Below are 25,422 nucleotides of genomic sequence, written 5' to 3'. Positions count from 1 at the left end.
CTGTATGAGTTTTCATTGTTTCTCTGTGAAAGGAAGATCCTTGTCTGTGTGTCTTCCTGATTTTCTGTTCAGTAGCAGTGAGGTGCTTATTGGAACATCTGTTTCATTCACACTCTCTGTGAATATGCTGGGTGGCTAGGGAGGCAGATGGATTGTCAGGTGCGTGGAATAGAAATAAACATAGATGGGAAAGGCTGAGGAGTCTGAAAACAAACTACCACTCTTCCCACGGAAGGCAGGGCCTCCCACCATATGAGGACTATTCCATAAAGAGTCTACCAAACCTTAATCATCTCTGCCAGGACGTTCTCCAGTGGTTTGAATTATTACCATCAGCCATAGACTTTAAAAAAGAAAGAACAAAAACTTAAGACACAGATTAATATTTCAGGAAAACAAGATTCTAATTTATAACCAAGACCTTTGGTTTAATCAGCCCAAGAAAGTGCGTGAACAACACTGACTTTCTCTTGTGTTCCCGCTGCACTCAGAGCCCGGGTTTACCTCTTTGGCCTTTAATTATTCTGTTCTCTCACACAGCTTTATCTCTGACACTTGGGGATGAAAATTTGATTTGCCATTCAGAGGTTTCAGCAAAAATCACATTCAAGTCACTAAATTGAGAGTTGGAAGAGGAACAGAGGACTGGGACTAGACTTTGAAAGGATGTTTTAAAGGTGTTTTTAATTAAATCTGTGTTATTGTTTAGGATGGAGGAGAATCATTTACATGCAGTACAGAGGTGTTTGCAATCTCAGCCGTGCCGTTCCGAAAACTGCAGTGTTAGTCATGGGGCCCAGAGCAAGTCGGCTTCTTCATTCTAATACTGAGAACCATGCTTACTTTACCCTAGACATCAAGCTGGTTTCTGTGGGGTCGGAGGAATACTTGGCAGAACCCTACTCTATCAAGTCAGGCTCTGGGTAGTAATAGTACTCAGGTAACACAGAGCATTGGGAGCGGAGAGCCAAAGGAACACATGTCAAGCTTCCCTCCACGAGGGTCTTTGAACCTTCACAGCAACATGTGAAGAAGAATCACCACAGATGCCACATCAGGAGACTTGGGGCCAGAGAACTGAAATGGCTTGTCTTCAGCCACACAGCCCTCTTAAGTGTTCTCTAAAACCCAGGGCTGTCTTTAGAAGGTGTGTCTCAGTGTTAACCTTTGACCTCATTGAAGAGTATGGTTAGGAAAACCAGCCCACAAAACTCAGTAGAAGGATGAGAGTGTTGAGAACAATGGTTTCCACATGACAGGGGGCCCCCTTTGTATGAACCACAGACAGATTTCTGTCTAGACTCCATAGGAGAAAGGGCTGTTTTCATTTTTAACAGTAGGTACCTGTTCCTTTTCTGGGCCTAAGATGTATGGCCATCAGGTTTCCTCTTTGTATTGGCTGCTGGGAAGCTTCCAACCAATTGTCTGTTCCCTCTGTGAAAGTGTGTCAATAGACAATGAGGCAGAAGCCATGTACACTTCCTCCGGAGTTCTTCTAAGCTCTTTGTCTTGTCCTATGTCTTCTTAAAGCGAGACCTGCGGTAGAGGCCTGGGAGGTTCTGCTCCACACTGCAGAGACCAATGGAGGGTGATGAGATGGAGGAGCACGGAGTGAGGCAAGGGATGAGGGGAGATGCAAAGGGTGCCATGAAGCTGCCTTCAGCTGAGATTAGTGTTCTTCCAAAACAGTGTGAAGTAGCAATAATTAACTATCGTGTCTTATGTGAGGGGAGAAAGGGAAAGAACAGGACTATTACACATTTTACAGGATATAGGTTCCCCAAGACTGAGACATAGGGAGCCCTACCTTGATGCACGGTGCTGCTGGGTTATGCCTCTTAGCTTCCCACTCCAGACAGCTGGTGGACCACATGGGACTATTTTCCATAAAGACAGGTGGCATCGAGAAGCAATCATGTCTCAAATCTTTCTTGCTCCAGATGGTGCCAAGACCTAAGGGGTCTCAGAGAACAAGATTTTCCAATCCACATTTTCTTTTTCATGGCTGCTATTTCCCAGCTTAAAATGTATATCTTGTGTTGGTATTATCTTCACAAGACACCCCATTCAATATATTTTGGGTGGGTCAAGATATAAATAAATGCAACATTTTATTTCTCATTGTTCAACTGTTCTCTCCAATAAAAACTGCACCACCAAGGCCCTCTCTCTGTCTTCTCTCCCTGAGTGCCCCCAGGAGTGGTCAGAGTGGGCACTTGAGAATCAGTGCTCACAACCTCGGGCTCAGGCCAGCACCTCTGTACAAAGCAAGCCTTGAGCCCTCCATCTCAGGCCAGGTACTAAGTTTTTAATTCTGGGTATATTTCCTTTTAGCCTTCGTTAACATTTATCCAAAAAAAGAAAAAGAAAAAAAGAAAAGAAAGAAAATCCCAAGATTGTACAAAGGCAGCGAGTCTTTGGAATCCCTAACACCAACAACTTTTTTCCTGAATTATGAACATAGAATGAATTGTTCACACTAACCTAAATAATTAACAATGATTATGTCAACATAAAAGCCGTTTAGGAAAACTGAATTACCTTATCTGCTTCACTTCATCTTCATGTAACTCAGCTCTCGCCAGCTGTGGCTCAGCTATATAACTGGATGGGGAAACCAAACCTGTGTTTCTAGATTTATGTGGTTATGGGTTTTTGATATTTAAAAACCTGTCCACTTCCAAACACATGCGCTCACATGTGCGCGCGCACACACACACACACACACACACACACCTGACTCTGATAACATGTGCCACACTAACCAGCCTAATCCAGAGCTCTAACAGAATCTGCCATCTTCAGAGGCTTTTCTCCTGATTCCCCAGAGTCCAGATTCACGTTTTCAACTGTATGACTCACAGCCCCACCTACTGACAGCAGCAGAAGCAATAGACCTTTCTGGAACTCAGTGGCAAGGTGACCTTTAATTTCCTAATGTCTTCAAGGTCCCTGATGTGCAATTACTTTAATTGGACCTTGTAATTAGATGGTCAGCCAAGGGCATGGGAGGAAGTATTGGACTTGGGCATTTTTTCTTTGTTTGTTTGTTTGTTTCTTTCTTTTTTTTCCTGGGCTGAGAACTGTAACCCAAGCAACAAAGACCCAGTTAGTTCCAGTCCTGGTACCGGATGCTTAGAGAGTAGTTGAAGATGCCGGAAGCTGACCTTCATGCCAGGCAGCTCTGTTCACTTGCAGAGTCAGCCTTGGTGTGGGAATTGGGTAATAGAACCTAGTATTTCTCTGAGTGTCTCTCGTGGACATAAACCCTACAGAAAATCAAAGTTCTCACTGAGGGGCAAGCAAAGTTATCAGTTAAGGTGCTTTGTGAGAGGCCAGGAAAGATCGTACCGGGGGTCCCAAGCCTGAGCACAAAGATTTGGAGTCAGCATCAGGGAAGCTGAACCCAAATGTCTCCTTAGTCACCCACAAGGGCTAAATACAGGCATTTCATCTAACTGAATCTCAGAAGCCGGTTCAAACAGCAGCTTTGCTCATTATTAGGATTCAGAAAAATATCTGGTAACCAAGGAAACAAGTGATAGATACAATAGTCACAGCTATATATGACCACTGAAGAAAAGCATATTAGAAAATTAACGATATGCTCACACTATCTGTGTGTGTGAAAGAGAGAGACTTTTCATTCAACCGGACAGTCCTGCTACTGAGTCAAAGAAAATCACTCAAGCTGACCCTGAAACCACTCAAGTCCTGACCCTATAACACGGATCATCATGACAAAGGAAAGTGTTCTTGGCTCAATACAGCAGCTGCTCTCTTCTGTGCCTGCCTGCCTCTGATGGTCCGGGTCGTGGTGTTATTGTCGGTTTGATTTCCATGTTTGCTACATCACTTTGCAAAGTCAGCCAAGAAGAAACAGCATTAGGATTCAGGAGAGCTAGGCTGGGGGAGGGGGGCAGCCTACCCACCCCCAAGCTACTTCTGATAGCATCATTGAACTTTGACCATTCTTGTTTTTTGCATTGTAGAGTACTTGCAATACTCACTCATTCTCCTGGGGAGACCGGAGAGAAAGGGGGTAGTATTGTGGAACACTTTGAAAATAATAAAGTAGACTTCATTAATGGAAAAACGATTAGTTTTGTTGCCATTAATGATGGTTGTTAAGGATCTATTAACACAAATTAATGTTAAATCTGATGAGGAATGAAGTGGATGTAAATACATAAATAACAGCTAAATGAACAGGTTTGGAGGCAGTCATTATAAAAACCAATCTTGCTGCTCTTGCTCTGGGTCCCCAGTGACGGGAAAACTCCAACACAAGGAGATGGATGCTGCTGCTCTTGAGACACCAGCTTTCACTTTGTCACACTTGCACCAGGGCACCCCATCTCCGGTCATTCCATCCCTGTCCTCTTCAGCCTGGTGCCTGCCTGTTCTCTCATGTTCTCCTGTGTCCTGATGCTTGCACTAATGCAATGCCTGCCATCCCAGGGCTCCCTGCTCAGGCTTTCTGTGGGGAAATGGATGATTACAAGGGCAGGCTCAGTCGCTCTGATATTCTTTGGAGACCGCTGGCTCCCGTGGCCACTACACAAGGGTGAAAAGTCAGTGTCGGCCCTCCAGCAAACTTATGGAAGCTGCTCTCCCCTACCTGGACTGAGGTGTGATGTGGGAGGAGGGACACCAACTAAGTCCTTAGGGCTTGAGTAACATACTTCAGAGACATCTGCTCCTCTCCCAGAACTCCCCTGCAGCTCACAGTCTAATTCCTCCTGACTTGCAAGAATCTTACATAGACTCACTTCAAATTCATATTCAAATTAAAAAAAAAAATGTCTTTGAGGGCACGTTCCACCATCCAAGAGCAGAAGTCCTCAAACATACAGTGCCTACAAATTACCTGGAACTCTGGTAGGAAGGAAGATTCAGATTCCCAGAAGGTCGGGGTCTGGGCTGAGCTGCATCCTCTCAGGTGGCACATGCTCAACTCTGCACTTGAATGGTGGTGCCTCTGCTTTGCTTTCTCTGCCATGGTGGGTGATGGGTAATGTAGTTCATTTCCTTGCATTTCTCTACATAAAGCCCTGCATGGGCAGGGAGGGGTGCATAAGGAATACACACCAAAAGCCATGATAATAAAGTTGTAAACTCTGAGACCTCCCCAGCCTTGCACAGAAGTCCATAAAATCTGCTTGCTGACAGTGTAGCTTGGCTGGGAGCCAGGATGAATGAGCCCCTTCTGTGGAAGTGGAGATGCATTTACATCTGCATTCCTTGCCATCTGCAACCAGACTGAAGCTTGGAACTGGCCCATGGGTTGCCTATAGTGGGTACTCATGGAGTCTATGCTGAGTGGTCCATGGGAAGCAGAACAGAGAAGTGAATGGCCAGCTTACCTCTCCAAAGCCAGAAAGTGGGGTCTGGGCATGCTTGAATTTATTTCACTTTTCATTTTGTTTTTGTTTTGTTTTTCTTTAGGTGGCTAGATGGGCTAGATTTTAACCAGTTTTTCAGAGCTGTTTAAGAGCTCAAAACCCAGGTGTGAAAATTCCACTTGGTAAATATTCATAACATCGGAAGGAGCCTGTGCTCAAGATTTTGGATGTTATCATGGATTTTAAACTGCAACTGTTTCCCCAAAGAGTCCTGCAGATTCCCTCAAAGTTAATGGCTTTATTGGTTGTTTGGAGTAAATATCCAATTTCTTTGCTGTGGCGTTCCAAGCAGAGGCAATTTGTTGGCAAGCCATCCTTGGAAAAGCAGTTGTGAAATGTCTATCAACCTCCAGGGAAATGGCTCTACAGGGGAGTAGGTGAGCCAGCAGTGGTGGCGTGACTCTGCTTGTCTGGAGCGTCACGTCGGTGTGATGATCACAGCAGGGCCTGCTGACAGCCCCGAGCCCCACCACAACAAGATCAGTTTAGGAAGAACTCTGTGCGAGACACTCACACAGCCTCTGTGCATGTGTTCTATTCTCTGCTGCTGTGGGCATAGACAGGCACACACACACACACACACACACACACACACACACACACACACACACCCCACACCCCCGTGACTGGCCAGGCCACAGGGCCACCAGCTGAGGAAGTCCCCTGTGAGCTCTGGCATGCAGAACATGCTTTATACCAACAAGTACCATGTCTTTAAAAGTGGAAACATTTAAACATTTCAATTCTAGATCACTCCACTCTTTTTCTGGGCACAGAATTTTTTTATTTGAATTATTTAGGGGATTTTTTTCCCAGCAGACTGAGATATGAGATGTGTCAATAAAATTACAATTATGTCTCTCTAAAGATATCCACTGCAATTTTCTCTTTTCTTTTTAACTTGCAAGGATTCCACCCTTTATCACCTACAGATAGACTATATTAATGGAGAGCCAAGTTCAGAACTCAAGAGTAGCAGAAAGAAAAATTAACTTTTTTCATATACATGATCAAGCTTCCTGCTTGTTTAATATCATGGGGTTCCCATCTAACACCTTACAGACTTATTCTCTTTGCCAAGAAATACCTTTTAAAGCCCAGGCCTGAAGACCAGAGAGGAGTCCTGGGGTCCACCCCACTGTGAACATCATGAGCCAGCTGTGTTACCCTGAGATCACCGCCAACCCCTGGGCCACAGAAAGGCTGGATGGGCTCTTGAGAGCTCTCACCTGCTCCTCCATAGCTTCCCACAAACACCACCTTCCCTAGGGGTAAGGAAAGGTACTTGTGAGCACCCTGATGCTTATCTGTGGGAGAAGGAACAAAGGGAGAAATTAAGGATGGAAAGACACATTTTTATACCAAAGTATTCTTTTCATCTCTGCCAGTCCTTGGCTTCCCCCTGTGAAGTCCCTAAGAAACTAGAGGACGTATTGGAGATACCCCACAGGACGTATTGGAGATACCCCACATTTCTTTGCAGTTCCCTCTTCTTGGGCTGCCTTGGTCCCCTGGGGCCCTAAGCCCCACTCTAGCTTCTCTTTGAAAAGACCACAAGCAGATTTGATTCTTTAGTGTCCTAAGAGCTATGTGCCCAGTAACAGAGCGAGACCCTTTGGAGGGAGTCAGGCCTTTCAGGACGTGAGCCCTCTCATGCACCCACCCATCTCTGCCTCCCCTTGTGCGTTCAATGTTAGCAGAGAACTTACCTGCTACCTGGGTAAGGTTCAAGGTGCCACAGGAGTTCACAAGAGATATGGAATGGACATGGTCCTTGTCCTCGTGGACCTCAGGAGCACTTCAACTGTGGCTAGTTTGAATTAAGATGTAATGTGAGAATAAAATACAGATTGGATTACAAAGAGAAAAAAAACAAGTGTAAAATATGTTAATTTTAACACCGATTACATGTTGAAGTGATAAATGGGCAGATTATATAATTTAGTTGTAGGATGTAGATTTCCACGTGTGCCTTGGATGAAAAGCAGGGATGGGGACAGCAGGGATTGACAGGCTGATGCTGTGAAAGCGCTCTGTCTAGTGCAGAGAGGAATGGGGTGGGCTCTTCTTGGACCGGCAACAGCAGTGAGTAAATTGTATAGCCCATGAGTGGGAGAAGGGATGCGCAGCCCTGGTGACACTGCCCTTTATCAGCACGGGAGAGGTAAGTCAGTGTTTGAAGGAGGTTGTGTTCATCACAACTCCGTGAGGCAGCTACTTCTGTTCTCAGTTCCATGTTGTAAAGGAAGGCACAGAGAAGGAATGTGATTCGCCCCAGTTCACCACACAGCTGGGAAAGGACACTATCAGAATCTGACCTGAGAGGTCTAGCCCCACAGCTTCAGTGTAGACTGTCCTGCTGGGTCAGAAAGGGAATTCCCACAGGAATGGGGGAGCAGAAATTAGAAAGGGTTGGTGTGACCCCAGGTGGTGCTGAAGCTGGCAGGATTCTGGAGAGAGAAGCAGCTGTCATTCATAGGCTCCCTGCCCAGGCTCCTGCTCCTATGATACAAACTCCATCCTACTGCTTACTCTGCATCCCTCTGCCTTGAATACTCTTACGCTGTTAGCCCATTTATTCTCCTCCTTTCTTTCAATGTAATGTTCCAGACTCCATTCCTAGGTCCAGCAAAGAGCTCGTGCTAGAACGATTAAGTTCTGCAAGGCCATGAGTGGACTACCTCATATGGACCCCTGCTATACCTTGAACCTCACCCAAAGGGTTTCTTGCAGACACAAGGGAGACTTGACTGCTGTGTACATCATACTTGCTGTCTCTCCTCTAAGAGAAGAAACTGAATCTATTTTGCTCTCTTTATATAATAAATTCATAGCACAGTGCTGACCTCAGACCATTAGAAACAAATATTTGTTGAACAAATCACAACTTCCTACAAGATTGGTGCATGGCTTGGGTACCTGGTACCTAAGGCAACTAGAGAATGAAGAAAAGACAGACACCCAAGCAGGGAAGCTGGGAATCAGGTGTTCAGGTCTTCTGATGGAGAAGCCACAGCACAGCAGAAGCCTGGTGAGCTTATTATATACAGTTGAACAGAAAGTCAGGGCTGCTACATACAGCTGATAAGAAGGTAGAATTATTACATGCAGATAAACCAGGAGGCATGGATATATGTATGTATGTGTGTGTATATTAATATATATCATATATTGTATATAATGATATATATATTCACACTAGGCAGAGATATATGTATGTGTGTATATGTATATGACAAAAAAGCAGTTTCAGTTCATCTCTAAAGGAGCAGTTTCTATAGGGGAACAATCTTCGGGCCATAAGCATGCAGTGGGGAGAAAGCTAGTGGACATTTTTGCACACACTATCAACATCCAAAATGAACCAGAGGAAGGCATTGCCATCTCTTTGAGTCTCACCCAGGGAAGATTTGCCACTCCCATGGGTCTGGGGCATTAGAATCCTCCACGGCTATGTTCGTGTCAACAGTACACATTCACCTAGGACTTCCCTCCCTCCCTACAGTGCTCTACCCATTTTAGACACGGAAACTGGTGTTCAGTGAGTGTTAGACCCCATTCCTGAGCTGACTTGCTTATAGCCTCTGGATTTCAATAGGAATGTAGAGAGGTGCCAGACTCCCAGATGAACAGACATTGATGAGAAGACCCAATCCGTCTTTCCTAGCCAGGGTCTCATAGGGCCTCTGAGTTTATAGTTAATGATACAAACTCCTACACATGTGCCCACCAAGGATTTGGTCCTTTGTATCGAAGCCCCTGTGCCTGCTGGGGCCTCCTCTGCCCTCTGCTTGGACAAGGAGAAGTAGTCAATGCGAGTTGTTCGGTCTTCTTGGTGTGTGTGGTGGGACTGGAGAGTTGCAGGCTCTTGGGGGAAGAAGATTCCATACTCTGTACTCGCACTATCCTAACATGACTCTCTTTCAGCACTGGCCTGTTTGGAAGCACAGTCTGCTTTGGCTCTGTGCCGCTGATTATGCCCAGGATGAGAGCAACCATGGAGCAAGGGTCCCTTTCCTAAATCTCAAGTTTAAAAACGTGCTTCCTAACCTGGTAAAATACAAAATCCACTTGGTACATTTAAGCTTACAACCTCCAGCAGGCATAAGAGGCCCCTGAGGCTGTGAACCTGTGCCCCAGGGCCCTGACAAGTGTCACCTGGCTCTGGAAATTCATGAGGAAACATCCTCAGGGGAAGTCAATGGCTCATGCTAGAAGCAAAGTCTAAAAGAGGAAGAACATGTGACCGGCCAAGGACAGACATTTGTCTTGGGGTAATCAGTCCAGAGTTCTAGAAAAGTAGCGGGAAGAAAATGTGAACCCCAGCTTCTGATGGTGAGGGAAGGGGACAACAGCATGTAATTCATTGTCACAACCCCAGAACCAAGAAGTATTGAGGCATAGTGAAAATACAATAAACATGTGTTGGGGAAAATGAATGAATTTTGCAGCAATCTTCTGGGAACTTTTATTACAAGTGCCTAGTATAAGAAATAAAATGAGTGAGGTTCTAAAATTATGTTAGTTATTTTTCATTGCTATGAAAAAAGTCCACATAAGAGCAACTTCTGGAGACGAGGGTTTGTTTTGGCTCTTGGATTGAAACTTGAGCCCGTTATAGCAGGGACAGTGTGCCGGTGGCTGTAGCTGAGTGCCTGGGGAAAGAGTTAGCTGAGCACAGTGTATCCATAGTCAGCAAGCAGGGAGATTGCTGGTGCGCCCCTCGCTCTCTCCCTTTAATTCAGTCTGGAACCCTGGGACCATCGGATGGTATCGCCAACACTCAGAGTAGGTCTTCTTTCCTCAGTTAAACCTCTCTAGAAAGATCCACCCAGACAGGCCCAGAGGTGCCGCTCCAGGGTAATTCTAACTCCAGTCAAGCTGACAGAAATGAACCCACCCTAAGCTGCACCTCTGAGCAGAGGTTCTCAAATGTAACAGCTCCAGAGCTGCCTGCAGGCTTGCTGAAACAGCCTTGCCAGGCACCACCCTGGAGCTTCTGGTTTGGGTGAAGTGGGGGACCAGAGGCCAGGGCCCCAGGGAAGTCGGCATTCCTAACAAGTTCTCAAGAGATGCTGTTCCCTTTGAGCCTGGGACCATGCTTTAGAAATCCCAGTGAAAACAACCTGTTAAGCTGTATTCAGTGAGGTTTTCCAAAGAGCGTTTGTGAGGTGCATCTTGCAAGGCCATGTTTTATAGACTCCCACTTGGGAACCAAAGCCCGTAAGGGTCACAGAAGAACCTTTTCCTGAGTGACAGTAAATGGAGGCCTCATGGCCCCTGGCTGTCCACCCCTGAGCTGGAGAGCACCATTCCCAGGGGTCACTGGCTCTGACCTGACTCCTGTCCAACTCTACTAACTTTTCCTTCATGGGATTCTGACAGGTGTATAGACGAGCCCCAAGGTGGGTGAAGGGAAATCTTTTAATTAGAGGAGTGACTTATTGTACTGGGCTCTTCAGTGCACACATACACACACACACACACACACACACACACACACACACACACACCCCGTAACTGGAGGTACAAAGGGAGCTGAAATGAACATCATCCAGGGGTGGGGAAGGGAGATCTAATTAGAATCCTTTCAAGGCACTGGGTTGTTTTTTAATCATGAATGAATGAATGAATGAATGAATGAACCAGCTGACTATGTAGAGTGAAAGTAGAGCATCATGCCACAGTTCCAAAGTGCCAGGATGCAGGCAAAACACCAGTGTCTAAGAAAGGGCTAGTGTGCTTTTCTGTCCCTGTGGAGGAGCTGAAATCCTTGCATATTGAGCAATTCTTGATGTATATGCTCCAAACACAAGGGGCAAGGGCAGTTTTCAGGATTGCTCTGAGGATTTGCTCAAATGTTTCAAACAAACTCCAAACATGGATGGTCTCTTGGACACAGGCCACCTGCTATATCTCCTGTTCCCAGTGGCCCTGAGTCGGCTTTCTGATAGAAGGTCCAGTGGGTGGCATCTGAGCTGTCCTGGTCACCTCCACAGGAAGCACACTGGCTCAGAAGTGCAGGTGACCTCCTTAGAAGATCTTAAATGGATTATTGAGTAGAGTGGCACCCTTGCCTTGGCAGGATGGAGATGCTACACAATCGCATTGGGATTCCAGCTCATTGACACTGTGCTCTTCATTCCTATCTATGCTTAATGTATTTGAATTTGTCTTTCCAAGGGCCCTACAGACTTTGTGGATACATTTTAAGTTAGTTTCTGAGCTCAGGGCTTCTATCCTGTGTCAGCTGTCCACACTTAGACCTGATACCCATGTGTGGAGCAAGCCTAGGAGGCAAGGTACTTAGCTGGCTTCTACCCTTCAGCCGTAAGTCAGCAGTCATATTTGTCCTGGGATCCAGGCTTCAAGCTGTCCCCTCAACATACCAACTTCATGCAGCTATCTCAGGTCAAGTCCTCTTTTTGCACAGGGCAGAGGACCTTAATGCCTCTTCTCTCCAAGGGCCTTTGTAACTCCCACTGATGGAATAAGGCACAGCCCTGAGCAACCATTAGTTTCAATTCTCACCTCTAATTCCTTCGTGTGTGATGTCTGGAGAGCTCTCTTCCCATGTGTCTTATTCTTGCGTCTTTATTTGACTGTTGTCATTTTACCCAGCATCTCGGTGTATTTTGGAAAAGACTAGAAATAGGTCCTGGCCACACAACAACCCCATGAGTGATACTGTTATTGTCACTCTCACTTAACCAATGCAGCAGCAAAGATTTTCTCTCTCCAAGTTCCGAACAGAAATCCTAAGAAAGTAATGAAGAATGTGTGCTATTCAACCATTTACCCCAGAACCCTGGACTCAGTCTACATGGACTCTCTCCTGAGCCTTCACTTCACCTCCTCGTCCATCTCATTTTGTGGCTCACTTAAGCCCCAGGGCAAACTGATCGCTCTGACCAACCCACATTTATACCATTGCTACAGACCCTTCCATTGTTCAGGCATCTCCGCTTTGCTGTCTGTACCAGGTCTGCCTTCTCAGTCAGTGATCCCCCTCTCTACCTCTTGGCCCCTCTCTCTATGGCAAGTGCTGAGTAGGAGCGGGGTACAGAGGGGAGGGAAAACAAGAGAGAACCATCTCACAAGACACGTGAGGGCAGAGTGGGAGGAGTCTAAAGCGGAGGTGAGGGTGGTGCCTGAGCTGACAGATGACATGAGACAGGGACACAGAGGGTATGTTTGGGGCTGGTGTGGGAGTGAGGAGCACTGCGGAGCCCAGTTTGGACACAGTGAATTTGAAGTGCCTGCAGCATCTCCAGGTGAGGCTGTCAGGGACAATCTGATCTGGTGAGTCCACTGTCCAACCACTGAGTCTCTGCTGGTGATCCAGGTGTGAGCCAGTGTGATGTACAAACACAGCCATTGTATGAAATGGAAGGACAGGAAACGAAACATTGTAGCCCATGGTGGCGGGAGTGTCACCTCGGACTCCCAAAGTCTACAAGCGCCTTGTGATAGGAAGCCATGCCATTCCTTTCATTCTCTTTTCCACAGATCCCTAGAGCAGAATTGATCCTCCTACTTTGACAGGGGATTGGATAGCCTAGGCCAGCTTCTGGAAAGCTGCTTCCAGATGGAGGGCATGTTCCAAGATTGATTGTTGTTTTGAATGCCACCCCTTCCCCAACCCAGAGAACTCCAGACTTCCTGTTGGCTGCAGAATAAAGGCAACTCGGATTCTCAGTCCTCCAGCCCCAAAGGATGCTTGCAGCCTCCTCTCACAATCCAACCTCTCTCAAACACGTTCTGTCCTACCCAAACCTACATCAGTGTCTGCTGCCTCCCATCTCCCTAATACATATCACACACACACACACACACACACACACACACACACACACACACACGACACACGACACACACATACTAACACAACACACACACATGCACAAACACACACACAAACACACACATACACACAACACACACACACACACACACACAACACACACATACTAACACAACACACACACACATGCACAAACACACACACAAAACATACACACAAACACACACACAAGACACACACATACTAACACAACACACACACATGCACAAACACACACACAAAACATACACACACACACACACACACACACACACACACACACGGCATGGACTCACCTGGCATGCTGCACAAACCTAGGATGACTATGAATTCCAGGTTGTTAGAAGCCTTTTATCAATGCCTCAGTTGGACTGGAAGTTCCGGCTAGGTTTGGGGGTTGTTTTTCACAAAATATGCTATGTTCTTTGCAAGTCTCTACAGAAATGATGGAAAAAATTAGACTCCATATGCTGCCAAACTGATGCCGCCAACAGCGGGGAAAAATGACCAATTAAAGGAATAAGAGGTTTCTGCTTCATTTGCTTGAAATCTATTCTACTTTCTGTGCCCAATGAAACCTTAACAGTCCTGCAGTATTCACCCTAAATTCCACTTCCTCCCAGCTGGAAAGATCTCTCCATTCTCTGGAACCTTGAAGTGCTCCGCACCTGAGTTACAACACTTATTTAAATCCCCATTAGATTGGAATATTTTTGTATGTGGTCCCATCACATCACTTCTCCCCTCTCCCCTCCCCATTAGATTGAAACTCCCGAAGGCGAAGAATCCGTCTCAGGAGCTCTGCTGTCCCTTGCAACCTCAATAGAAATAGTAATTGACACAGCACTTGGCAAATCAATAAGTCACGTGCTGAAGAGCTGCATTAAAAACACCTGATTTAATGGAGAAACTAAGTCAGAACTTCCAACCTAGAGGTGGTATTTGAATCAGGCTGTCAGCAGCTGTGAAGAGGATCTTCCAGAGTCATAGTCTTCCTCGGTGTGTGTCTCTGAATCTCTAGCCACTTTTTCACTCATGGTCTAAAGAGCAGCTCCAGCCACCTAACATAGAATCCCACCTGCAGGTGTTCTGAGAAGGAGGTGGCTTTGTCTAGGTCATGCCTTGGTCATCCATTCAGGGGCACCATGGGACAGGTGTCAAGCTAGTTAGGTTTGCCAGTGATTCACAAGCGGCTAAGAATTCAAGTTCGTCTCTCCCTCAAGGAAAGGTCACTTTGCCTAGTTTCCTTGTCTTGGTTGACCTATGTAGCAAAGCTTCTATTTCTGCTGCCTCCTGGCTCGATCATTTTTCAATTACAGTTTGTCCCTGCCGTTCTAGCTAAGGGTCAATGTGGGTCTCTTCCTGATCATAGATCCACATTTATGAAACTCTAATTAGGCATTTCCTTTAGCTGCTGACATAGCTCATTGAGACAAGTCTGCAGCCTTAAGCTTAGCATGAACTAAAAGACTGTTTGGATGCCCAATTAAGAGCTCATGAGCACAGCTCTGCTCACTCCTCTGAGTCTTGGCTGCTCTTCACATAGGTTGTAGTCTCTGTTTTGATTTGAGAACACATAACCCGTACCATCTTTTGTGATTCATTACAAAAATGAGACAGGATGTGTTCTTTCACAAATGGTACAACACAGGAACCTTCTCAAATTCTCTGAGTAAAAGAATAAAGAGTTATAATCTTTAGCTGGAAAAAAATCACTGTATGTATTAAGAACTTTAAAAATAGCTGTAATATTTGAGCCATTTAATATCCTTCCAGGAGTCTTTCCTAAGGATATATTCAGAAATGCAGACAAATATTTATGCCCAAGAAATTGATTATAGCATCATTTGTAATCGCAGTTATAAAATTAATCCAATAATGAGAGAATAGTTAGGTATATTATAGGATATCCATAGCCACATCACATGACCACTTACAATGGGGTTTTCAATGCCAACATTAACTGATACATGCAAACTTTCAAATCATTAAACAGTGTGATCCAAACAGAGTATTCACGGCTGTTGTTTCTCAGGATGTTTATACAAACACTGTAAATAGAAATGTTCCCATCTCCAAGGTTGAAAACATATTACAAGCATATTCTTTAAGGCTGCTTGGAGCCATAGATATGCTAATGAGGGTGGGAAAGCCTCTTCATCTCCACCATGAGGCCCAGCTAAAGACACGGACTCCCTGTATTATGAAAGGCATCATGGAAGCTGCCCCTCAATGAAGCACAGTTCAACAAAACTATAGGAAAAGTATCTAGGAAAAAACTACCATATTAGGAAGGGCCCTGATGCTCTTAAGACGTAAAATGGAAGGCTGGGCGGTGGTGCATGCCTTTAATCCCAGCACTGGGGAGGCAGAGCCAGGTGGGTCTCTGTGAGTTCGAGGCCAGCCTGGTCTACAGAGTGAGATCCAGGACAGCCTCCAAAGCTACACAGAGAAACCCTGTCTCAAAAAAAAAAAAAAATGTGTAATGGTTCTTACTTTTCCTGGAAATGTTTTCTGTTGTCTTTTGCAAAGGCTGAGTGTTGAGAAATAAGGCCAGAGGACCATTCTGCTTCATCTTCAGCAGTCACAGAGTGTGGTATGATTGGATGAAGCACAAGGGCTCAACCTGCCATCTGCACAGACAGGGTGACTGCTGTGAGGCTAGTGACAGGAGCCAGGACAGGGAGTCCTCATGTGCTACTTACATTGCTATCCCTGATGGCTTAATTTCCATGGGGGAGGAAGCTTGTCCAGGAATACTTGACTGTCGCCCTGGACCTAGCCAGAAGCTTCCAGATACGTCTTGGAATAGATCCAGGATGTAAACCATTTCTAGGTTTCTGCTGCTGCCTGGCTGTCTTTGACTCCAACTCCAAACATATGCTGCATTGAGATCCTTTGGGTTGGGTGCTTCATTCAAATGTTCCCCTTCCAACAGCCCTAAGCTCTCAGTTCCTCCTGTGGACCTCCCCTGTGACCTGGCATCACCCTTCTAATCACAGGCTCAACCCAAAACCTCTGCATCCAGATATGGTCTGATCCAGGACACCAATAAGATAGGGAGTGTAAACTGATTCAGGGATCTCACTGAATTCAACAAGACATTGGAGTGAACCTCCTGGACCCTTCCTGCTTGCCTACAAAAGTCCCTAAAATATTCATCAGGCTTTATCAGACTAATGGGCTTCAAAAGGAGTAATTTTCTGAGATATGAGATGGGACAATATAAAAAGAACATTAAGGAAGAAATTCTTATTCCAAAATGAAAGGGAAAAGATCATTTAGCATCCCTGTTGGTGTTATCTATTCATGAGAAACAGCACATTTAATCCAGTGCGGGACGGAGGGAGGGCTTTGATGCCCTCACCTTGGGGTCACCTTCATGTAGAACTCATCAGCCTCCCCTGCCATCTGTGGCAGGGGTGATGGCGAGTGAATGATACAGATGAGAGACACTTCAGAGGATTCCACGGGGTGCAGAGGGAGCGGAGGAGACTGAACACAAAGGAGAGAGCCCAGGCTTTCACAGAGGGAGGGCAGCACTATTCCCTTGTCCCGCTGCCTTTTCTGCTTCCTGCCTCCCTTCCCATGTTTTTGTTATAGATTGTACAGTGCGAGTCTGGTCTCTTGGGTCAGGAAATGTGACTCCTCCTGTATCAGTTACTTTTACATCACTGTAACCAACTACCTAAAAGGAGGAGAGAGAACTACTTTTGCTCATTGTTTCTGAGTTATCAATAACAGAGCAGAGCCATCCTTGGTAGGCAGGAAACACAGAAAGAACACAGGAAATGTCCAGGGTGAGATACAGTCCCAAAGACACCCTCCTAATAACCTGTTTCTCCAGCTAGGCCCTACATCCCTAGCTTTCACCACCTCCTGGTAATATGGCCATATTATGAATCCACTAAGGGATTAACTGATTCATTAGGTCAGAGCCATATGGAGGCAATCACCCCTAGAAACGTCCTCATAGACACACCAGAGGTGTGCTTCGCTGATTCCCTATGTTTCTCAACCCAGTGAGGATGACAGTCAAAATCAACTGTCACACCACCCTCTCCCCCCACAGTCTACTAATCCATTAATGCTGGTCCCCAGCCCTGAAAGAAAGAGCAGGACCCTGGGTATGGCAGGCTATGTATGCAAAGACATATGTGGAGAGTATCCAGCTCTCAGTGTGGGCCAAAAGTTCTGTTTGTGGCCCTTCTCTGCCTCTCTAGGCACACCCAGATGGAGGAAGGCAGAATTCTGCTAGGAAGTCTGTCTCCCTTGGAATCTTTTCCTTGAATTAGAAAGGCCAGGCGATATACACCAGCTTCTCTGGTGAGTCTTACCCAGGCAGCAGTGGGATTAGCGGCTCTAATTCCTTGGGTTCCTGCTTCTTCCTCTTTCTGATTCCACCTTCTCTCTAACTGAATTCCAACTGCTCTGCCTTTTTCTTCTTCTGTCGTCCTTTCTTCTCTCCTCATTCATCTTAACCTTTAGCTTTCCTTTCACTGAAGCACTACTCTTCATCCAGTTCCATCTATCCCAGAACTTAGAAAAATGGCTTCAATTGTACTTTCTCTATATTGAAGAAGTAAGAGAAATTTCATCCAAAGAAATTTAAGCGGACACTCCCACCTGTCCATCAGGTAGCCTGACTAAGTAGGTGGTAATTATGTGAACAGGATGCCTAAAGGTTCTGCATCCATGAATTCACCCAACTGAGGAATCGCTCCCGTATTGAATATGAGTAGGCTCTCTTTTCTTGTTAGTCCCTAAGCAATACAGCCAAGCAATTATTTAAAGAATTTACATTGCATTGGGCATTATAAGTAACCTGGAGTTTATTTAAAGTACACAGGAGGATATGCATATGTTACCAGCAAATGCAATGCCATTTTACACAAAGAACTTGAGCATCTGCAGATTTTAAACTCAGATTGGCTCCTGGAGCCAATCCTGTGAACACTGAAGGGTGACTCTATTCAGCTAGAGATGACTGGATCCACTTGTAATTTTTCTTCTCATTGTGTTTGATAATGAGTTTGATAACCTTGGTTGTGATAGACGTCAAAACTATGTTAAGTCTTTGAGATAATAATTGCTGACCCCAAAACATCTTCCTCTCCTTTCAGAATGAGATTTTAAAGAGCTGTTTGGTATCGCATTCTAGATTCAATTTTAAGTGTTGTTTCTCTCTGTGTGTTCTTTTTCCCCATTAGATTTGTGACAAAGAGTGGCATTACTATGTCATCAATGTGGAGTTTCCTGTGGTCACCCTATACATGGATGGAGCAACATATGAACCATATCTGGTGACCAATGATTGGCCCATTCATCCATCTCATATAGCCATGCAACTTACTGTCGGCGCCTGTTGGCAAGGTAACCCTAAGTGGAGCCCTCTTTATGCTCTGTGTTTTGTCCATTCGAGATACTGATAGAGAAAAAGAACAAGTAACATGAGTGCTAGCCAGAACAAAAGATGCTCTTTACTAGCAAAAACAGCACTTACAAAAGTAAGCATCAACCTAGACACTAGCTCTAGGTAATAATGGAACACCTGGCTTGAGAATGGATTTTTATTTTAGCTCAACCTAGACAAGTTCATGGTTGCCTCTGGGTTACTAAGGCTATTTATTATTTTGGGATCCTAACTGGTTCCAAACTGTGGCTGTATATCTGAAGGGTTAAATGTAGACTCTCTGATTGAAATTGTCAATTGTTTCAAGGTTGCTTAGAAACCAAGGATCTCACTGTCACTCAAGTGTCCAAACCCCTGGCATCTACATGCCCAGGTCTATGAGAAGCAAATTGTCCACAGGCCATGTAGTCATAGAGGCCAGTCTCAGGGTATACTCAGCCCTCAGTGCTGAGCCTTGCCTCAGCCCTGTCCCTCACCTCTTAGGACAGAGGCCCTTAGTCACCACTGCCCATGGAGAGGTGCCTTTCTTCTACTTTACCCTTCCCTCTCTTCTAATCCCCCAGTCCAACCCTATTTCCACTTTGGAAGTAAACAAAGGAGCTTTCCATGCCAACAGCCTTTTGTTTTATTCAGCTCAGCTTGAGTCTGTTTCTGCTTCCTTAAGTCCTGGGATCCTTTGAATCCCACTGAGGGCAATCAGATGGGAAGGAGGGTGCTCCCAAGTAGGCAGATATCACTCTGAGGTAAGATCAAACCTTGTGTTGGTGGAATCTATGAATGCTTCCCAGATTGGTAACTTCAGCCCTTCACCACTCGGTGGTGAGGGGAAAGGCACACTTAATGTAGCCATCCCACGGTATTTTCAAAAATTGGCTCCCACATCTCCCAGGGACACCAAAGCCTTGCTCAAACCCACTTAAAATGACATTGTTCCTGCATATGACCCCATACAGTCTCCTGTATACTTTAAATCTTCTTGATTATTTGTAGCCCATAACGCAATATGGGCTACTCTACAAATAGTTATTAAACCACATTGTTTGGCAATTTGAGACGTCTGTAAGTGTGAAGTACAGACACAATTTTTATCTGCACTGGCATTTTGCCTGCATACAATACAGATCTTGGAGTTACATACAGTTGCAAGCTGCCATGTGGATGCTGGGAATTGAACCTGAGTCCTCTGGAAGAGCAGTCAGTGCTCTTAACCACTGAGCCATCTCTCCAGCCCCCAGACACAATTTTTAAAGACATACTTTTGAGCCACCTGAAGAGCTTGTGGATGTCAGAGGCCAACCATATAATAATTTGTTCTCTGTGGATCAGTTGACCCAGGAGTAACATGGTGGAGACACAAGTTTCTGTGAGCTAGGTAAAGAGTGATTTCAGAGCCGCTTCATGGGACAAAACATGGAAAGAGGAGTATATAGCATACACTGTGAGCTTTGGGGAATAGAAGTCAGGGAGCAGATACAGGGGAGTGAGGAATAAAAATAGGTGTTCTTGAGCTGAGGCTACGCATGTCATGTGTGACATGTTTCACCCAGAGTGACAAGCATTGTTTAACATTTTTACAAGACTTAGAGATGAGAGTCTTCTCATTATTGTAGGCTCCCCAAGGCTACCAGGAGAAGAAAACTGTACCTTATGGCAAGAATCCATGAAGCTAACAGATAGAGCGAGACACTAACTTAGAGGTTGAACAGAAATCATTAGCCACTGCACACAGCTGTGCTGAAGTGGGGGCCTTGATGTGGCCCAGTGCCCCAGCCAGATACCTACATGGGTATTACTGAACAACACAGCCTGAAGAAAAATCTATAGGAAAAGACACTCCTAGGTACATCCTTCTACCAATGTTACCATGGTTCCTTCCTGGTTGCCCTCAGACATCACATCTAGTTTCTTGTCAACCCGCTCTGCAAACAGCTTCTACGTACGTATATCAGTTACAGCTACTGTTCCCACTCCCCAGTTATATGCCTGACACCTGGGGTAGGAAAACAGTCCTGCCAAATAAAAAGTGATTCTGTAACTAATTAAGATGATCCCGGATCAGTGAGAATAGGCTGGTGCCCTGCAGTGACAAGCATGCTCCAATTTTCAGTTAATTAATACTCGTGTCTTGGTATTCTTTACCAATCTCTGCCCTGCGCTATTGTCAGTGTGGGACCCTGGCAAGGACAGCAGCCATCGTTCTCAGTACAGAGAAAGAAAGCCCAGCAAAGTGTCTACAAGCTCCAAGAGCTTCACCTGTCACTGATGCCAGGCATTTTATTCATCTTATTTGCCCAAAGCAATCCATCTGACCACAGCTAAGAGGACAGGGAAGTGATGGTTGTGGTATGTGTGGAGGGAAAACTGAAAGTATTGTATGAATAACATATATAAACGCCACAGTCTACCTTGTGAACTAACATTTGTCTGGCTCTCTTTCCCAATTAATTAATATAATTAATACATATTAATTACTATGTATTAATACATATATGTATTTATATTTATTAATAGGACAAATAATCTGACATCACCACAATCACTATGCACTCCCCCAACACACACACAGACACACACACACACACACACACACACACACACACACACACACACACACATCATAAAGCACTTCCATTAAGAAAGAAGAAATATTAGAAACAGTCTAGCAGTCTTGGTCCATAGCAGTTATGAAATACCCTTTTGGCAGATGTGAGTGAGGGTAGTGATGGTGGAGAATACTCTTTGTGTCTCTTTAAGTCTGTTTACTGAGCGTTGTTTCCTTCACAGGCCACATCTAAAGATAGTGCTATGATTCCATAAATGCCAACTCAAATGGACATATGATTACAATTTATTTGAAAGTCACTTCACCCAAGTATATGTTTATAATATAGTAGGAAGAGTGAACGTTAAGTTGTTGTCCTAGTTTTAATGTGTTGCTGTGATAAACACACCATGGCCAGGAACAGTTTAGGAGAGGAAGGGGTTTACTCCATTTTACACTTTGATAACCCACCATTGAGAGAAGTCAAGGCAGGAACTCAAGGAAGGAAGCCAGAGGCAAGGACCATGGAGGAATGCTGCTTGCTGGCCCACTTTCCCATCTCTCTCATCTAGTTTTCTTTTATGGTCCAGGCTTAGCTACCTAGGGATGGTGCCTCCCACAGAGAGCTAAACTCTCCCACATCAATGTCAGTCAAGACAAACACTCATAGACATGGCCACAGACCAATCTGGTCTGGGAAATTCCTCATTTGAAGTTTTCTCTTTCTAGGTGACTGTTTTGTGTAGTGGAAGTTTTCCTGTGTCCCACCTGGCCTGTGGTCAGGACAAATCTCTCTCACCTGCCAGTCCTGCAGCCACTTGGACACAAGTAAACACACAGAGGCTTATATTAATTAAACTGTATGGCCTAATGGCTCAGACTTCTTGCTAGCTAGATCTTACATCTTAAAATAACCCATTCCTATAAATCTATACCTTGCCACATGGCTCGTGGCTTAACAGTATTTTTACATCTTGCTTCTCATCACAGTAGCAGCTGGCAGCGTCTCCTGACTCAACTTTTCACTTCCCAGAATTCTCCTCTTTGCTTATCCTGCCTATACTATACTTCCTGCCTGGCTACTGGCCAACCAGCATTTTATTTAATTAATCAATCAGAGCAACACATTCACAGCATACAGAAAGACATCCCCAGCAGTTTTGTGACAAGCTGGCCATAAAAACCAACTAGGACAGATGCTCATCTGCATTTTGGTTCTTTTTCCAGGCATGTGCTAGGATACTCTTCCTTGATGTTTGAGGTCTTGAGTCTTTCTCTGTCTACTTTACTGAGTGGAAGTCCTTAATACTAGTCCCTGGTGGGCACTACAGGAGCTGATATGTGCTGATGCAGGTGCTACAAACGCTTTACTCTCTGTAACCCTATCATTGCAAAGTACAAAAGCCTGCCCTCCTCTTACTAACCAGCTATATATGTCCTTAATTCTCCAAGAAGCAACAGAAAAAGAGCAACCTGTGAGGCAGAAAACATAAGAGTTTGAGTTACATCCCAGCCTCATCCCTTGCTGGCTATGTTTACACAGGATCCTAATTCCTCTGTATCCCACAGGACCGTTTTCTCTGAGATATTTGCTTTTTTTGACATTTTTTTTCTAGCTTTCACACGTGAGAGAAGATACAATAGTTGTCTGTGTCTGCCTTATTTTTCTTACCATGATCTCCAGTTCTATCCATTTTCCTTCATATAGCATGATTTCATTCCTCATTGTCCTGAATAATACTCGTGTGTGTGTGTGTGTGTGTGTGTGTGTGTGTGTGTGTGTGTGTGTGTGTGTTCCTCATATAGTTCATCTGTTAATGGGCACCTAGGTAAATTCTGTCTCTTAATTATTGTAAGTAGTGCTAAAACAAACACAGGTTTGCAAATTTGTGTATTGACTTAAGCTTTAGATACATATATACCAGAGTAGTACAGCTGGGTTATAAAACTTAATTTGCTTTTCTCTGAAGGCTAAAGCTATTGAGCACTTTTCATATATTTATCAGCCATTTGTAGTATTTCTTTTGAGCAGTATCTCTTCAGATCAGTTGACAATGTTTGATGAAATTATTTGTTCTTTTGCATTCTTTATATATTCTGGATATTGATCCCCTGTCAAATGGGTAGCTGGCAAAGATTTTCCTTTATGTAGGTTCTCACTTTATTGTTTTTTTTTCTTTTGCTGTACAGAAGTTTTTTAATTTGATGTAATCTTGTTTGTCAGTTCTGGCTTCTGTTTGCTGGCCTAGTAGAGTCTTCTTCAGGGAATCATTGCCTGTGCCAATATCTTGAGTATTTCTGGTGTGTTTTCTTCTAGAAGTTTCAGAGTTTTGATCCATTTTGGTTGATTATTTTAAATATATAATGAGCAATAATGGAGAGTCTGGGTTTAATTTACTGCATGAAGGTGTCTCCTTTCCAGCACTGTTTGTTGAGCTGGCTGTCCTTTCTCAATTGATGCTCTCGGCACTTTTACTAAGAATCAGATGGCTCTTGGTGGCTGGGTTTATCTCTAGGTCCTGTATCATGTTCCCTTGGCCCACATGTCTGGTTTCACACCATCTCCATGCTGTTTTGTTCCTGGGCCTCGGATAGGATTTGAAACCAAGCACAGTGATGATGTCGGCGTCATCTTTCCTCTCTTTGCTCCTGAGTTTCCAAACTCTCACTTATCACATAAGTATGAAGCCTGCCTCCCAAGGTTCCATGAGGAATGTGTGTGCTTGGCATGTTTCATGTGAATGAATGTGTCCCTTTAACATATCTCTGTTCTTCCTTCACTTTCCTTTCTGTTCCTTTCATCTAAATCTGACACAATAGACCATCTACAAGAGCTAGGCCTGCTCTAACACCCGTGGCCCCAGCTTTCCTAAGGTCCCCTGCATTTACTAACTTTCCTCACCTCCCCTAGGGCTAGCCCTTATACACAAACCTTGCCTTCCCAAGGCCCATGCATAAGTCAAAAAGAGAACAACATCAGAAGGGAAAATTTGGAAACAGGGATAGAAATTCAGTCAGGGATGTAATCATGCTGTTTGTGGGGACCTGGAGAAAATTTGAGTACTTTCCCAAGAGGAATGACATATGTGAAATTTTTCCCCAAAACCTTAATCTTTAAAATATAGAATGAGTAAGACCTCACAAAGAAGGGAGAGGAGGGGACAGCAGGGGGCATGAGCATGCTGGGATCTCCCTAGCACTGGCCCAGGAAGGATGAGGGAGGGTGGAAGAAAGGATTTGAAGCTGAGTCTGTGGATGCCATGCTGCCTGCCTGGTTAAAGAATTTGGATTCCCATAAATCCCTACATTCTTCTGGGAGCCGTGTTTCTGTCTGCATATGACATATCAAAAGACCTTCCAATGAGATGCAGTGCTGTGAAATTGATGGCCTGTGGAGCAGCCTCATCTCCACGTTTCTCATCCTTTACTGTCTGCGTACATACATAGCGCAAAGCCCTGTGTGCGCCCCTCTAATTGCCTTGGGCTTACAAACGTGGGGAACTTTTCTGGTGCTTCTGAGGTTGACTAGGGAACTTGTTCTCATTTGTGAAATTTCCAGTTGGGGTCGGACAAAGTGAATAGAAAATGATTTCATGGATGCTGCGTGTTGGGTTCTCCTGGGAGCTGGCTCCAGCACCATTGCTGGTCTGTGTTCTGCAAACCCAATTAGCCTACTGTGTCCTGTTAGTGAATCTGAAAGCCATGCAATCAGCAGAACTTCATTTTCATTGGGATTTTTCCAGTAATTAAAAAAATGAGACTTCATTTACACTTAAGAAACGTTGCCAGTGAGGCCTAGTGCTTGCAGCATCACATAATTGCAAGGAACGTCTTTGGATCCTTCATTTGCTTTAACAAATTCCGAAGAGCGTGGCACTGGCTCTGGAGAGGGCTTCCTGGCTGTGTCACCTCTTGATACATAGCATCACCATAGTGAAAGCATATGCAAGCAGAAAAGATGCTGTGGGCAGGGGCGGGGCAGGGGGGATGGAATCCTCCAATCCAAAGCACTGGAAGAGGTCAGTCTTGTGATTACCCACCAGGTCTCAGTTTTGAAATGTCCAACTACCTCTCAACATTGCCACTCTGGGAACCAAGCCACCCATCTGTGAACCTAGGGATGACAAATTCAAATGACAGCAGGACATAGTAAGGTAGATCATTTAAAGATGAGGTTAATCTTTTTTCCTTAGGTTTTCACTTGTAAGAACAAAACTGA

The 25,422-nt window shown here is 44.8% G+C and overlaps 1 protein-coding gene across 1 annotated transcript in view; it reads left to right on the top strand.

Moving 5' to 3' along the window:
• The window catches only part of Clstn2 (calsyntenin 2), a 611,344-nt gene that overhangs the window by 547,964 nt on the left and 37,958 nt on the right, over positions 1-25,422 (top strand). The window contains exon 19 of the mRNA XM_028866060.1: positions 18,459-18,621. Within this exon, the coding sequence (XP_028721893.1) occupies positions 18,459-18,621 (163 nt within the window). The remainder of the gene's footprint in view (positions 1-18,458; positions 18,622-25,422) is intronic.

Source organism: Peromyscus leucopus, chromosome 7, assembly GCF_004664715.2.
Source record: "Peromyscus leucopus breed LL Stock chromosome 7, UCI_PerLeu_2.1, whole genome shotgun sequence".
Classification (NCBI taxonomy): Eukaryota; Metazoa; Chordata; class Mammalia; order Rodentia; family Cricetidae; genus Peromyscus; species Peromyscus leucopus.
The sequence above is the reverse complement of the archived record's forward strand: the minus strand, read 5'-3'. Positions and strand labels throughout refer to the sequence as shown.